The 14,923-nt window shown below is 40.3% G+C and overlaps 2 protein-coding genes across 5 annotated transcripts in view; one reads left to right on the top strand and one right to left on the bottom strand.

The window, feature by feature from the left end:
* Positions 1–1,430: 1,430 nt before the first annotated feature.
* LOC108018144 (homeobox protein 13) lies at positions 1,431–14,731 on the top strand. Of its 4 annotated transcripts, none has more exons than XM_017085604.4 (7): positions 1,431–1,558; positions 2,533–2,995; positions 7,731–8,032; positions 9,208–9,280; positions 9,350–10,449; positions 11,420–12,014; positions 12,898–14,731. In XM_017085604.4, exons 2-7 carry the CDS (start codon positions 2,863–2,865, stop codon positions 13,062–13,064), a joined length of 2,370 nt encoding a protein of 789 aa, XP_016941093.3. In that variant the 5' UTR covers positions 1,431–1,558; positions 2,533–2,862; the 3' UTR covers positions 13,065–14,731. The 4 variants fall into 4 exon arrangements, with proteins under 4 accessions (XP_016941093.3, XP_016941096.3, XP_065719429.2 ...); XM_017085607.4 differs by having other exon boundaries at positions 1,432–1,558; positions 2,536–2,995; XM_065863357.2 differs by having other exon boundaries at positions 1,504–1,518; positions 2,536–2,995.
* Positions 4,401–14,923, bottom strand: part of LOC108018145 (uncharacterized) — a 125,129-nt gene continuing 114,606 nt past the window's right edge. The window contains exons 2-3 of the mRNA XM_017085609.4: positions 4,980–5,199; positions 4,401–4,908 (exon numbers count right to left, since the gene is read on the bottom strand). Coding sequence (XP_016941098.3) covers positions 4,806–4,908; positions 4,980–5,191 — 315 coding nt within the window. The 5' untranslated portion in view covers positions 5,192–5,199 and the 3' untranslated portion in view covers positions 4,401–4,805. The remainder of the gene's footprint in view (positions 4,909–4,979; positions 5,200–14,923) is intronic.

Here is a 14,923-nt window from a genome sequence, read left to right as displayed (position 1 = left end):
GCTTAGCATCATAGCTTAACCAGTAATACATGCCTGTCTGTTCGACAAAGAGATATGTTAGGTTATCCTTTTTCTTCTGTACCTTCTCAACAGATTGGTATTGTTTGGTTTTGGTATCATATCATTTTTGAATACTATTGGGTTCAATGTCTACTATGTAGTTTTTATTGTAGGTGAACTACTTAGAAAAAATCATAAACTCTGCTTTTGGTATCATACGATTTTTACATTTTATTGAGTGTATTGTGTACTAAGTAGTTTTGATTGCAGGAAACTACTCAAGAAAGAGAAAAAATGTTTTAGTTCAAATGAACCAGATTATGAATTTTTGGTCTTGGTATCATAACATATTTTGAATTTTATCTAGTTTATCGTACACTTAGTAGTTTTGATTGCAGGTAAACTACTTAGAAAAAAGAAAAAAGAGCCAGATTATGAATGCTGGTTTTGGAATCATAAAATTTTTTGAATTTTATTAGGCACTTTAATTGCAGGTACAATAATAATCATAATTTAAGTGTTGCGTTCTTAAAAAAAGTAATCATGATGAGCCCATTTATATGTAACATAAATATATGTTTAAGTTAAAACATTTTTCATTTACACCCATCGAATTCCTAAATAACACCATCTCCTTCAACCTTTTTCAACAAAAAGAAAAGTCATACCTTTGAAAATTTCAAAAGGAACAAGAATAAAATTTCCTAATCTCTATATATATCTCTCATGTAACGTATTTTTCAAAGCATTACGACTATGTTCAGTACTCTATATTTTAATTCTAGTGTTACTTCGGATTATAGTCATTAAGAAAAAAAAAGATTATAGTCATACCATAAAATGTAAATGCTTATTCAACTAGTTCAATTCTACTAGAGCTATATTTATATATTATATTTATTTAGTCATTTACTAGAATATCATATGGGGTATACTATGTAGGTCCTTATAACAAAGAATAGGAACCTGAGAGGAACCTTTCTTTTGCAATGATACTCCTCCTCCGTTCAGTGTAACTAAAGTGAATCGAAAACGCAGGCGAGAATCCGCGATATTGTTTTGCATTATGCCGGGGGCAGCGGCAGTGCAATTTCAGGTGGTAGGAGCGGGCCAACAGGACCAACAGGGCCTAAAGGCAGTGCTGTCGAAGTGGCGGCGAGGTAAATGCAATTTCCAGCAAAAAGGCCGGGATAACGGCACATAACTGATTCACTTTAATGCAATTTGCATGAATCCGGTGGCTAACAGTCCGCTAACAGAGCGCTCTCCGCTGTTAGCACGAGCTGTGTTTAGTGCGCACAACTCAAAGTCTCATTCATAAAAGCCAAGAGAGAAGGCATTCTCTCTCTCATGAGAGAGAGCGGCAATTGAGTTGTTGGCAGCTGCTGCAATAAATACAAAGGACCCAGCATCCGCAGCAACAGTGGCGTCGCAGGGTTGAACGAGTGTCGATGATTTTAGGATTCAGTTATCGCGTAGCCGCCGTGTGTGACGCACAGTCGCGGGTGATTTAAAGTGGTTCGTTCGGCACGCCAAGTGCATTCAATCAACATAAAATGTAATTAGGGCCCCCTGCGCTCCCCTTTTAATTAAAGGCAAACAAATGGAAAGTGAGCAGCGGCGACAAAACTAAAGGCCATTAAATCGCCAGCAAGTGCAATTGGAATTCAATCAAGTTGAACGGAAATTGTCGCAAATTAAAAGTAAATTAAACATTACCCCGGCCACTGGAACAGCCGTTATTAGGAGTTATGGCCGCCAGCCAGCTTTGTTTCATCCATCAGTGTGTGTGACAGTCACGTGGGTTTGTGGGGATTGGTATTCCTGTTCCTTTTCCGATTCGGATTGGGATTGGTATTGCCGCTGGCTGGGCGCTAATTTCTCACACTTCAAACGTGGCCGGGACGGGCCATGAATTTCCGCTCCAGCCTCCTGCGGATGCTTTCCTTTCGCTTCGTTTTGTTTGCCTGGCTTGGCCTGGCTCTTTGCTTTCCCTGATTTTCCGGTGGTAACCCCCACCTGCCTGCTTCAGTGTTGTTATTTGGTTAGCTAAGCTAAGCTCGGGCTTCTCTTGTGCCATAAATTAAATAGATTGACGGTGCATTTACCCTGGCCATTGGGTAAACACTTGGCTAGGGGGAGTAGGCCTCCAATGGCCTGCTTCCACTTCTTTATGATTAGTTAATGGGATTCAATTTCATTTGAAATTGGCCGCCACAGAACGTGGCAATCGCAGCTGCCGCAGCTTCCCTACGCTGATTACATAAGGCACGTTTCTGGGGGAAACACTTGTTGGGTTTTCCACCACCTCCCCCAAACACGTAGGCTCTAAGGAAAAAGGAGTAGGTGGTTGGGGGAAAGCCGGAAAAGCGGGGGAAAAGCGAATCACAGTTGCGCCATTAGGAACTCGGCGAAATAAATTCAATATAAGCGGGGCCTAATGGCAGTAGTTGAGCTGCCATCCTCCATTCAGCATGCATAAATTGGCATGGCTGCGAAAATCGTTGCCCACTTAAGAGGGCCCACATTTAGCAGGCGCAGCATCAGCATTGCAAATGCAGCATTTCACCCTCGAGTGGCAAGATGAAAAAGTGTACAAGTGTGCATTCTAAAAATAACAAACAACTCGAGTGAGATAAAAACAGCAACTACCACTGAGCTATAGAGGTATAAAGTGCTAACGTAAACACAGTCGCAGAAGGAGCGTAATCAAACATCGGAGCCGTTTCAGTTGGCTAACAAACAGCGTTGAAGATTGTCCTGTGTGTGTGTGTGTGTGTGAGTTTGTATCTGTGAGCTTGGCCAAAAGGGCCAGAAGCAAAAGCAAAAAATGTGCAAGTAATGTGCAGCAAGTAGAGTGCAATGCCATCCGTGAAATCCGCCGAAAGTGAGATTCTTCTTGGGATTATTAGGAGCGACAGCATGACGAACGGCAATTCCTTGAGGTCCTGCCTCCTGCTGGCCACCATCCTGGGATTACTCTGCCGCACCAAGGGTGAGTCGGGAAAGTCTGGGAGGTCTACGAAGTCTGTGGAGTCCTGGGAACTCCCTCCATCTTCGGCTTAAGCAACTCGCTGCCGCTGATTGCTTTGCTTGAATTATGGAGAGCAGACGGAATAAAAACGGGGAATACATTTTACAGCCTTATTAAATCTGTATTACATAAATTACGGCAAGCGTTTCATTCTGCATTTTTATGAGCGCTTTACGCTTTCACATTTCACATTTCACATTTTCCATTTGCCAGCTTTTATGTCATAATGAGTGCAGCCTTTTGATTTAATGACAACTGTTTGCCATAAAACAACACACAAATATACATGTGCACACACAATGCGAGTGTGCCTGCTTTTATGTGGCCTGTGATTTATTTCACTTCTTATTTTTATGATAATTTATCAAATATGCATAATAAAATGCCAGCAACGCGACCGTTTATGGCCCCTGGAAATTTCGCCAAAATTTCATATGTAAGGTGGCAACAGCTTGCCGATCAGATTCTGTGTGCTACATGCCTACTGTGGGGTGGACCTTGTTTAAGTATTTTGAATTATTAAGGGTCAACGCTTGGGGTCTTCTAGAGATAAGCGGCATACAAAAACATAGAGGTCAGTTTCTGATAACCCTTTTTGACCCTTACATAAACAAATATTCAAGCCTCGAGCAAAGTTATAACTTTTTATACCCGTTACTCGTAGAGTAAAAGGGTATACTAGATTCGTCGGAAAGTATGTAACAGGCAGAATGAAGAGTTTCCGACCCCACAAAGTATATATATTCTTGATCAGGATCACTAGCCGAGTCGATCTAGCCATGTCCGTCTGTCCGTCTGTCCGTCTGTCTGTCCGTCCGGATGAACGCTGAGATCTCGGAAACTATGGGAGCTAGGCTATTGAGATTTGGCGTGCAGATTCCTGAGCTTCACTCTAACGCCCACAAACCGCCCAAAACTGTGGCTCCTACAGTTTTGATGCTAGAATAAAAATTTTAACTGAAATGTATTGTTCTCACCAATACCTATCGATTGATCCAAAAAAAAATTTTCCACGCCCACTCTAACGCCCATAACGCTTAAATCTGCATACCGCCGGTAGGTGGCGCATTTTAATCTCGCTTTGCTGCTTGCATATCTCCATATAGCTGAGTAACGGGTATCTGATAGTCGAGGTACTCGAATATAGCGTTCTTCCTTGTTTTTATTTATTTAATCCATATTCAAGTAGCCTATTACCTATAAATACTTCTAATATATTTAATTAACTTTTAAAAATAAATGCTCGGGGTCTTCTAAAGATAAGCTGCACACAAAAACAAAGAGGTCAGTTCTTGATAGCCTCTTTCAAACCTTGGAGATACAGAATAAAAAAAAACATAAGCAAATATTGAAACTTCGAACAAAATTATAACTTTTTGTAATTATTTAATCCATTTTCAAGTGCTTTATTATATATATTATACTTCTAATATATATAAATAACATTCAAAAATTAAACCTTAAGAGCGTCATAACCAAGTCTTACCAATTAACCTGAAATGACTTCAATAAAAATATTTATGCGGGCAAAATAAAGAAAATGTTATTTCAAGATGTTGTTGACCTATGTATAACTTAGTTCCGCTTTAACACATTATAAGTCCGATGACATGTTCAAATTTAATACGTGAGAAATTACCACTTCTGTCATGCACCAAACATAGGTTGATTGGCAGACGAATAGCTTTACACCCATTTAAAATGTAGTACTAGGGCATTTTCCGGCTTTTTTATTTATTTGTGTCAAGACTTGTGTGTTACGAAACTAGTATTACTCGTTGATAATCTCACGATCGCAGCAGGCGGGATAATCAGCGTTTGGAGCTATGTACTTTCCGAACTTCTTCCCAGGGGGAAGTCCATAAGCACCGCATCTGAAGTAAATAAAATAATATTATTTACATACATTCACTCTCGATGGCAAATTTATCGCAACTAAACTCACGAATGGATCTGGGCCATGCTGTTGTCTTCGCAAAAAATTTGCTCACACCATTTTGGGTTCCGCGCAGACTTTCCCTTTTCAAGGACAAGGCCGTCGATGACACACTTTCCAGGATGGGCTGGATCCTTAAAGACACCCCTGGATATGGCTGCCTGGGATTTCGAAACCAGGAGAACGGCGATCACCACAAATATTACGACCACTAGACGCATCTTGTTGCCTTCAAATCACAAGTTAGACTGAAACCTCAGCCACCTCCGAGTCTTACTAAGCCTTATCTATCGACGGCTGGTCAGTCAAGTCCGTCACAGATGAAATGTATAAGTAAGCAAATCATCGCAATAAAACAAGAGTTGATAGTCTCGACTATCAGATACCCGTTACTCAGCTAAGGGGAGTGCGAGAGAGATGGAGATTGCTTGCAGCAAAACGACCGTTTTCGAGATTGCACACAACGCCACCTAGGGTCGATGCCTTTATCTATATACATTTTTTATTTATTTCTTAATAAATGTTTTGATACGATCTATTTTTAGCTATTCACAGCTAATCAAAACAAAATCTTGTTTAAACTTCAACTAAATATTTCAATATTTATTGTGCCATGCTTGATCCCAAGCTCCTTGCCCTTAGCTCGTCACCCTGATCAAAAATAAATATATCTGTTATATAATTTCTGACAAATACAATACACCCTTTTAGCCATTTCCAGTAACGAGTATTAAAATAAACAAGACACCGAAGTTTATATACCCTTGCAGGGCGTTCCAGTGGGAGCATTTGCTTTAAATTTTATTCCAAATTTTGAAATATTCCCATGAGTAGAAGTTAATATTTTAAAAAGCTCAGAAAGTAAATTTTTTTTAACATTTAAAAAATATATTTTTTTAGTTATTCCTATTTGAGCTATAGGATATAGTTGTCCGATCCGACTCGTTCCGACCTATAGACTAGTTTGCGTAGAAGCGGACAGAGGGTCTGGCTAGATCGACTCGTCTAATGATGCTGACCAAGAATATATATACTTTACGGGGTCGGACTGACTGAAATCATTATACCCACTGCAAAGGTATAACAATGGAATCTGTGAGGTGTTGAATAACTCCGTACAATTTGCAGCGGATATTATACATGGTGGCCTGACAGTTACCGGATATGTTTGGAGTTGGAGAGAGAGTGGTTGAAGAATAAGAGTTTGGAGAACGAGAAGTAAGAGCAAGAGCGCTTGAAAAATGAGATTTTGAAGAGTGAGAGAGTGGAGACTTCGAGGGTCAACGTCAATCCATTAAGATTAGTCTCTTATCAAAGTCAAAGAACCAGTCAAAGTTGTCTAAGCCCTGTGCCCATTTGAGCAGGTCCTGGCGCGGAGGACGAGCGGTCGATCAATTTGTGGTTCTAAATCGTCCTGGAGAACCCATCGTATGCTTTCTCACTGATCTACGGGGCAGTCACGTCATAGAAATTTGGTCGGCTATACACACGACATAACGCGACATTGTTTAATTAGAATAAATTTGAATTCGATACTGGTGTAATAAATACAGTTTTTGTTGGGAAATCATATCATAGAAGCCAGCACATTTGCATTACAAAATTTGAATTCCCTATTTTTTGGGTTCAAATTTTAGTATTTCAAGGCTGGTTTCTATAATATTTGCCACAAGAAACTGTATTTTTCATTCGCTTTTGGGGGGTCCAACCTCATTTTACACCATTACATTATTCGACAACTATTGCTGAGAATCCTATAGAGATGATGTTCACCCAAATGATTTTGCGATTTTCGGCTCCATCGACCTGCATGCATTTACACGGGTCTTTGTCACATTTTTCTTACAAAACCTTCTTTTAAGAGCATGTAGAATATGCATAGGCAAACCTTTGGAACCTTAAAGGCAAATCTTTAGAATAGCATCTAATGACATCTAATGATACGCTTATATACTTCTATATCAACATAATTGAATGCACAGTGTTGTTCAGTGTAATATTAAACTTAAAGAAGGTTATTTCAAATAAATTCTCAAAAGTATTTACCTATTTGGTTATATGTTTAAAACTGGCCAACCAACATTTAAAACGCTTTACACAAATATCAAGTTACAAGTGTCATCTATATGACCGTTCCGGATTTATCATCCTAGCATTAGCACAAAAGAAGACATGCTTAAAATTTTAAAGACACAGCAAAGTTAAGAAATTATCTTATGTGACTGTATTTAAAAACAAAATTAAAAAAAAGGTTTTTTTTCCTACAATCCCTTTTGATGCAAGAAGTACCTGTATCCCGAATTTGTAAGCCATTCATCTGGATTCAGTAAAATGTTTAGCATTTTTACTTACTCTGTTCCCAGCGATTATTCACAAACCTGATCTTAAACATTTTAGAAATTATTATTAATTAATTAACTAGTTAATTATATATTTTTTGACAAAAAGTCCTTTATATCAAAAGTTAAAGAATTTTAGTGGATGTATAGTATGAAATTTACCAATTTAGAACAAAAGTTTTCTATCTTAAGATTCTGAATTCTGAATTCTGCGGATATATATAGTAGTCGCCTTCGCACACTTATTCATATGAAAGTAATGAAAAAAGGGGTTAAAGGGCAAAAAAAAGATAATTTTAAAACGCACTTAAACAGGTCCACCCTACAGTAAATATACCTTTTAAGTTTTGCTGACTGTTTTTGCATGTGAAAAGTGAAATAAGCAGGGGATTATTTAGCATTTGTTCTTGCCTTCTCGCAGCTTTACCCTTTGAGTATGTAGATGAGCACGAGGACTTCAACTACGACCTGGACACGGCCCAATCCCAGGCCAAGTACGACGCCCGCCTGCTCTCGCAGCAGATGCTCAGCGACGCGGAGCTGCAGCGCCAGGGGGTGAGCGGCGGCCAGGACAACGCCTTGGATGCCGACTCGTCGAGGGCTCAAGGGATTGCAGCGGGATCTGACCTGGAAGCCGCCTCCTCGGCCCAGGAGAACCTGGAGCCGCACAGCAGAGCAGCCTCGTGCTTCACCAACGGCCACAAGTACACACACGGACAGAAGGTAGGATGGCTAGAAGCTAGGAGCGTTACTATAAATTGGTTTTCCATTAAGTCAAGCACACTGGGCCAGGCTAGCATTTGTTTGGTTAAATTCATCCAATTTTATTTAATACCAGTTCTATTTGAGTGGTTTAACCTGATTTAAATATAAAATATTTAAAGAATTGAAACAGGGAATGAACAAATCAAATCCAATTAGGTTGTCACTACACATTACATGATGTAGTTAAAGGTTTTAAGAACTTGTAAAACCTGTTTGATTTTTGACTAGCTGTCTGTGTTGATTATGAAAAGTCATGGTAACATTAAGTTGATTTAATTTATAAATTCACAAAACGTCATTAAGCAGTATTCCCTTTTCCCTTTGGATTGCCATGACTTTTAAAAATAAATCCACACAGTCAAAAATTGTTCAAGTGTCATAAAGCTTTAATGACCTTAGACGGAACATAACAATATTAATTAAATTTTCAAATATTTTTATAGACTATATGTTAAGTTATATTTAGGTTGTCCCGACTTTTTAAATTTAATTCAGTTAGTTAGTCGAAAATCAAGCAAGTGTCAAAGGACCTATTTTTTCGAAGTCAACATTTCTGGTCCTTAGTCAACGCTGTCTGTCTATCCCTGTAAACTTAGTTATGCAAGTTTACATCTATGAGTGATTTTTTTATCCAAGTAACCATATTAAGCTTAAGTGCAGGCAGTAATTGAAGTTTTTGATATTATTTAGGTCCGTTTATTGCCACTAGATCTCAGTTTTTGTGAGTGTAATGATGCAGTATTATTTAGTTTTATGTAGTGATTAGAATGTCCATAATCGGATGAGCACTCGCAGTAATTGAACAAAGAGATTGCATAATTTGAATTTGTGGTTCGTTAGGATCCATGTACCTTCATACGATATGAATGCCGGCAAGCTTAAGCTACCCATACCAGGAACAGACTTCCTGTTCCCTGAGCCAACATGTGGCGTTTGCTCACCCATTCATTGTATCTGAAACCCATCAAATCGCCTGGCTTGGTGATTGATTGTTTGGTTGTGGGTACGGGTACACATATGCATAAAATCCACATACATACTGTAAGCCGCATGAGCACCTGCTAACCGCTTGCTGACTTGACCGAACTCCTCGGAAGGGGAACATTTAAATCATGTGCTGTATCCTCTTGCAGGTCCCCCGCCTGGATGCCTGCGAGGTGTGTCTCTGCATGGACGGCGAGATCTTCTGCTGGTGGGAGAAGTGCGGTTAGTTCTCCAACGGCTTTTCCCCGGCATGCATAATATAACGAGAAACTTTTGCCTTTTTCCCCGCAGATAAGGCCAATGTAAACAAGGCGAAGTCGGGTGGCAGCCACAACGTCAACGTTGGACTTGGACTTGGAAATGGAAATGGAGATGGTGTTGGCGGCGGCGGAGGCGACGACGACGATGGCGATGGTGACTATTCAGATCCATATCGCCAAGAGAGCACAACGGGAAAGTCAACAAAAGTGCATAAAGCGGCTAGGAAAGTTGGCAAGCGGCATAAGCATCGCAGGAATCAAAAGAATTTTAATGACTACGAAGTTTACCACAGCCAGAGGCAGAAGCAGAAGCAGAAGCTGAAGCCGAGGCAGCCGGATTATAAAAAGTCCGTCATAAAGCAACAGCTCCAGCTACAGCAAAAACACAAGAGCGACGTTGGTGGCAACTACAATATAATCAAGGAACACAAACACGAGCAGCAGCAGCAGCAGCAGCAGCAGCAGAATGTGGCAGCTTTGGCTGTTAATCAGGCGGCAAAGGCAACGCATTATCAGCAGCCAGCTTCTACTACTCCTCCCCATCCGCAGCAGCACAACAACAATCATCCGCACCAGCAGCCGCCGCATTCGTCCAGTAAAATCTTAAACTTCCCCGAAAACCTGCCGGCCCTGCTGTACTACGACTACAAGACCGAGGAGCACGAGCATCATCAGCACCAGCACCACCAGCAGCACTTGCTGCACGAAAAACAGCGACTCCTGCAGCAGCAGCAACAAGAGGCGTTGGCCCGACAAAAGGCAGCTGAATCCCATTCCCAGTCTGAATCCGCAGCTGGAGAACCCTCAGCCTCCGCTGATAAAAACTTTGATGAGGCGGAAACCGACAGCGATATTTTGCCAGAGCCGCCTACAAAGCAGCCCCGGGCATCTGCCACACAATGGCCAACTAGCAGCAGCACGGCCAAGGCGTTGATGACAACCCGGCCAGTTGCCACTGTGGCAGCCACATCCACATCCACATCCACAGCCGCGTCTGCGTCTGCGACCAGGACAACGACATCGAGAACGACACCGAGAACGACAACGACAACGGCGACAGGAACAAATGAAATGGTGACAAGCACGCTGTCTGGAATGGAAAAGTCCGGGGCCACAGTTGCAGCCACAAATGTGAGTTTGGGCCTCAGTTCAGCTTGAGAAGGGTCCTTGCCTCCGGGCTTTGTGCCTGGCAGAAGGTATCATAGAGCCGTTTGCAAACTGGGCAAATTAGTGCGAAAATCGTATCCATCAAATGTAAGCACTGGGAAAACTAGCTTTCTAACCGGCTGTGCAGATTAAAAATTCAAATATAACATTTATCTCTGTCTAAAGGCTGAAGTTAAAGCCACTTCTGTTAAGCTATACTTCTAATTATATTCTTTGAGCTACTTTGACACTCCATCTGCCTCCTTTTTAAATTACAGAAGGTTATTGTTGCCAGGATGATGATTCATTTTTGAGAATTATGAAAAAACCATCATGTTTACTTGTCAGTTCTGGTCAGTGCGGTCAGTCTGAATGACCATAGGAGTGGGTGAGTTGAGAAGTAAGTGTATAGAAATTAGAGTTCAGCCAGAATCAACAGTGATCGAATTTTTCTAAAATGATTCGAAGTTTTGAAATATCTAAAACAGTGTGATTCAAAATTAAAATCACAGTTAATTCAACCAACTACACCTAGTGACGACGTCCCATTCGGTTTCAATGTACGATTCACTCGTTTTAATAATCCTGAAGAATTCGCGTTTGTCATTTCCATTATAGATCTCGAGAAAATGGGCCATAAACTGGTTAGATGTTCAGGGTATTCCAGTATTCGAGTTCCGAAACTACTTACGTAGCTCTTCTTGCTCCTCATTCCTTCCGATTTTCGTGTGGGCTTTGAAGAGCCTGCGGGAGGCTTACCCAATTAGGCTCTGAGCCACTGCCACTTCATTGGCTGCCCCAGCGGAGAAGCCTGAACTTTGCACTTTCGGCGTGTCCAGTGAGCCTGAAACGCTTCCCCTAATGGGGTTTTTCATGCTCGAACTCCTTTATTATTTACTATGCAGTCAAGTCGAATTAACAGTCTGTGTTTTATTTTCGCCCCAAACCCGGACAGCTGCAACATGATCGCAGTGGACCCGATGCGGAGCCCGATGACGCCTTCCACCGATGGCTGACATCCACCGAACTGAATGCTGACAACACAAACTCGCTCGACGACAACTTGGAGCAGGAAACGCCGGCATCGACAATAATCGATGATGTTGGCACGGCCAACAAGAGTGACAGGAGCAGCAGTGGCAGCAAAGACAATGCCGGCGATGCCGTCTTCTTTCGCAGCTCGTACAACGATTACAGCAGTGAATTCAATGGGAGCGTTGTCAATATTGACATTACACTAACTGCAGTTGATGTGCATCCCCGTCGCCAAACGGATTTAATTGCAAATGGCAACAGAACGTCAGGCGTTAACGACAATGGCAACAGCAACATCAGCAACAGCAGCAAAAGCAGCAAAACCAACATCTATAGCAACGATGGAGCAGCAGGGACAACAATGGACCGACAGGCACCCAGGAGCATCGGGACCATCGGGAGCAGCGGCAGCAATCAGGATCAACCTCAGCAGAGCCCTGTTGTTCCGTCGTACACCCTGACAACGATTATAACAACAACGCCGCTGGCACCAGGGCGTATGTGCAATGTTTTGGGTAAGCAAGCATTTCGACGGAGGTCCGAAGGGATTATTCCTATTTCTACACAGAGAAATAAATACCCAAGGGTGCTGCAGGTCAAACCAATATTTTCATAGTTGGTTCCATCTGTTATGTATTCCAGTTAATATTTGACCAAGCAATCTTGTGCTTTTACATTTTAAATACTCTAAAAGGACTTAAGTTCATTTTTTTGGAAGATGTTTTAGTATATATTTTTGAGTCCCAATGTTCGAAATGCTAAGGCACAGTCTACTTCACAGCCTACTACTATATAGAGCTACATTCATTTCATGAATTTATCTGTGTTGTATAAACAGGGGCATAGTAACAGAGAGTATTCGGACATTCTAATCTGAGATGAAACTGTTCTTAAAAATAGAACGACATTTTTGAAGTTGAAAATGTTTTCATTTTCTTTGAATCTCAACAATTAAACTATTACTCTAGTCAGTAGTGTATACTTGTCAAAAGATTGTTAAATAAACTTAATTTAACTTTTGCTCCTCTCACCATTTCGTTCTTATATAGAAAACGGTTACAAGAACGGATGTTCTCAATTCAAGAACAATATACTTGAATATTTCTATTTGTGTATTTTTAAGCTGTCCCGTCCTTTGTTTTATTTTACCAACTTTTCTAAATTGTCTTTGGTATTTTTGGTATGCCTTTAAACTTAATTTTTTAGAGCTTGTGTACTTTGCACAGGATGCTTTTATTCATTGAAAAATACGAAGCCAAAACAGTCAAATTTATTTCTCTGTGTAACAAAGGCGAAACGCCCTTCACCCCCGTATTTTATTACTGCTCGTCACAATTGCTCACATCCTAATCCCATTTAAACTGCAAATCGAACTTGCTTCCGTTGCTGTTGTTGCAGGCAAGCTGTATAAAATTGGCGACATTCTGCCACAGGATACGGGCAACTGTCTGCAGTGCATTTGCACGGATGCCGTGACACCCGACGAGATGCCGAGCGTCACCTGCAGTCCGCACAATTGCCCACCGCTGGTTCTGCCGGATCTATTCGATGCGACTGGTTACTGAGGTTACGGGTTTGTGCTGTAAGTTGGCGAAAAGGAAGCCAGGTGACGGGTGCCGGGTGCCAGATGCCAGTTGCCACGCCCCTGCGGCGTGCTTTGGGCGGGAGGTGTGGCATGTTTTCGAATAGATCGAATCGTGATTTAAATTTTGAAACCGAAGCCACTACTGCAGCCAGCCATAGGAATCGAATCGAATCGAATGAAGCTCGCGCTCAATCTCATATTGCATGTCAAGGTCTCAACTAACTCAACTCAATATACATTGTATGGATTTCAGTGTAAAGCCCTCCCTATCACGAGTGCCCCGAGCACTCTCTAAAAACGAAACCTATCAGCAAACATATATTACATATATTCGTGTAAAACTCTATATATATATTGATCTAAAACGACCACAGAAGAGAGAGGAAGGAAGGATGTCGCAGATGAGGCACAGTCTAGATTTAAGCTGAATGTTTATGCATTTTATAAGATTCTGAATTCATCTCTCTCCACAATGTAGTTGATCGAAGTCAAAGCCCAACAAGAAACCATTAAATGTATACAGCAGTAGCAATCGTAATGAATTTATAGATGTACCACAACAGAATTATATATATATACATATATCTATATCTATACCTATATCTATACCTATTTATGTGTGTACTGGGTTCAGTTGGATCAGTTTAAAGATTATTTCCCGACTGAGACAAAAGCGTGTAGAGTTTTCAATGCATTAAACAAAAGAAAGCAAAACGAAAAAACTTTTACAAATATAGGCAACTAAAATCTATAACGGAAAAAACTGAACAATGACAAATAATGAACAAACGTGTGTAATATTTTAATTTTGATATTAAAAGCAAACAAGGTTTTTCTCATTTGCATGCATGAACTGTTATTGTTTCGCGCTTCTTTAGAAATTTACCTATACGTAATCTACGAAACAAAAGGCGATGTAGTGTGTATGGAAGTTGTTTTAACAAAGCTGAACTTGGCAAAGAAAGACACCATATCGAGTAGTTATAACAATTTTAAGGCATAACCCCTAATTGTATTTAAACATATACTTAGAAGCTCTCGTATAGATTCAGTGAATTCAAAATTTACAGCGATTTCCGAAAATGTATTTGATTATGTTTCTGGTGGCAAAGACAGCATTTATTTCAAAGCAAGTTTAGGCGTGATAAGGAAGGGGTTAAGTTAAGCGGAATATACTTGAAAAGTAGAAAACAATTTCGATTATAAGGGAAATCAAAAAGGTTCGATCGAGTTTTTTTGCAAGCGAGGTCGAACTCTACTATATAGAACATATAAAACTATGAAATCAAAATGCAAAATATACGTACACACACATATATACCGAGCGAACACACATGCAAAAAACATAAATATTTATTATTGATGTTCCACGGGAGAAGCGCAAACAGAAGGGCATATAATAAATTCAAAGAAAAAATAGAAAATAATAGAAAATATTCATCTTGGACGAGCGTTTTAAAAATGTAAACAAATATGCGTATTTATGTATGTGTAAAATAAATGTAACTACAACTCTCAACTAATCTACAAACTCACACACAGATAGATGCCCGAGCATCCCTGTGTTTAAATGGAATTTATGTTTGAAATCAAATTGAAATCAGATCGACATGAATAAACCGAAACCAATTAAGGCATTTCAAAACATGGCGTCAGTGTCTACTTTATTTCAGTGGAAATTAAGCCTATTCGAGAAGGTAAGATAGCATAAATAATTAATTGAAGTTTATTTTTCATCAGTGGATACATAAGCTTCTCCACACCAAGGTAACTAAAGCTTCTGCATATCAACAAATCCTTGACAACGTATACCTCTTCCAAATGCTCTTGCTTTAAACG

Source organism: Drosophila suzukii, chromosome 2R (genome assembly GCF_043229965.1).
Source record: "Drosophila suzukii chromosome 2R, CBGP_Dsuzu_IsoJpt1.0, whole genome shotgun sequence".
NCBI classification, from domain to species: domain Eukaryota; kingdom Metazoa; phylum Arthropoda; class Insecta; order Diptera; family Drosophilidae; genus Drosophila; species Drosophila suzukii.
The sequence above is the reverse complement of the archived record's forward strand: the minus strand, read 5'-3'. Positions and strand labels throughout refer to the sequence as shown.

Excerpts from the sequence above, each read along its gene's own strand:
- LOC108018144 (XM_017085604.4), top strand. The coding sequence starts at position 2,863 with ATGCCATCCGTGAAATCCGCCGAAAGTGAGATTCTTCTTGGGATTATT. Across the intron at positions 8,033-9,207 it reads AGTACACACACGGACAGAAG|GTCCCCCGCCTGGATGCCTG; the intron begins GTAGGATGGCTA and ends ATCCTCTTGCAG. Across the intron at positions 12,015-12,897 it reads GCGTATGTGCAATGTTTTGG|GCAAGCTGTATAAAATTGGC; the intron begins GTAAGCAAGCAT and ends CTGTTGTTGCAG.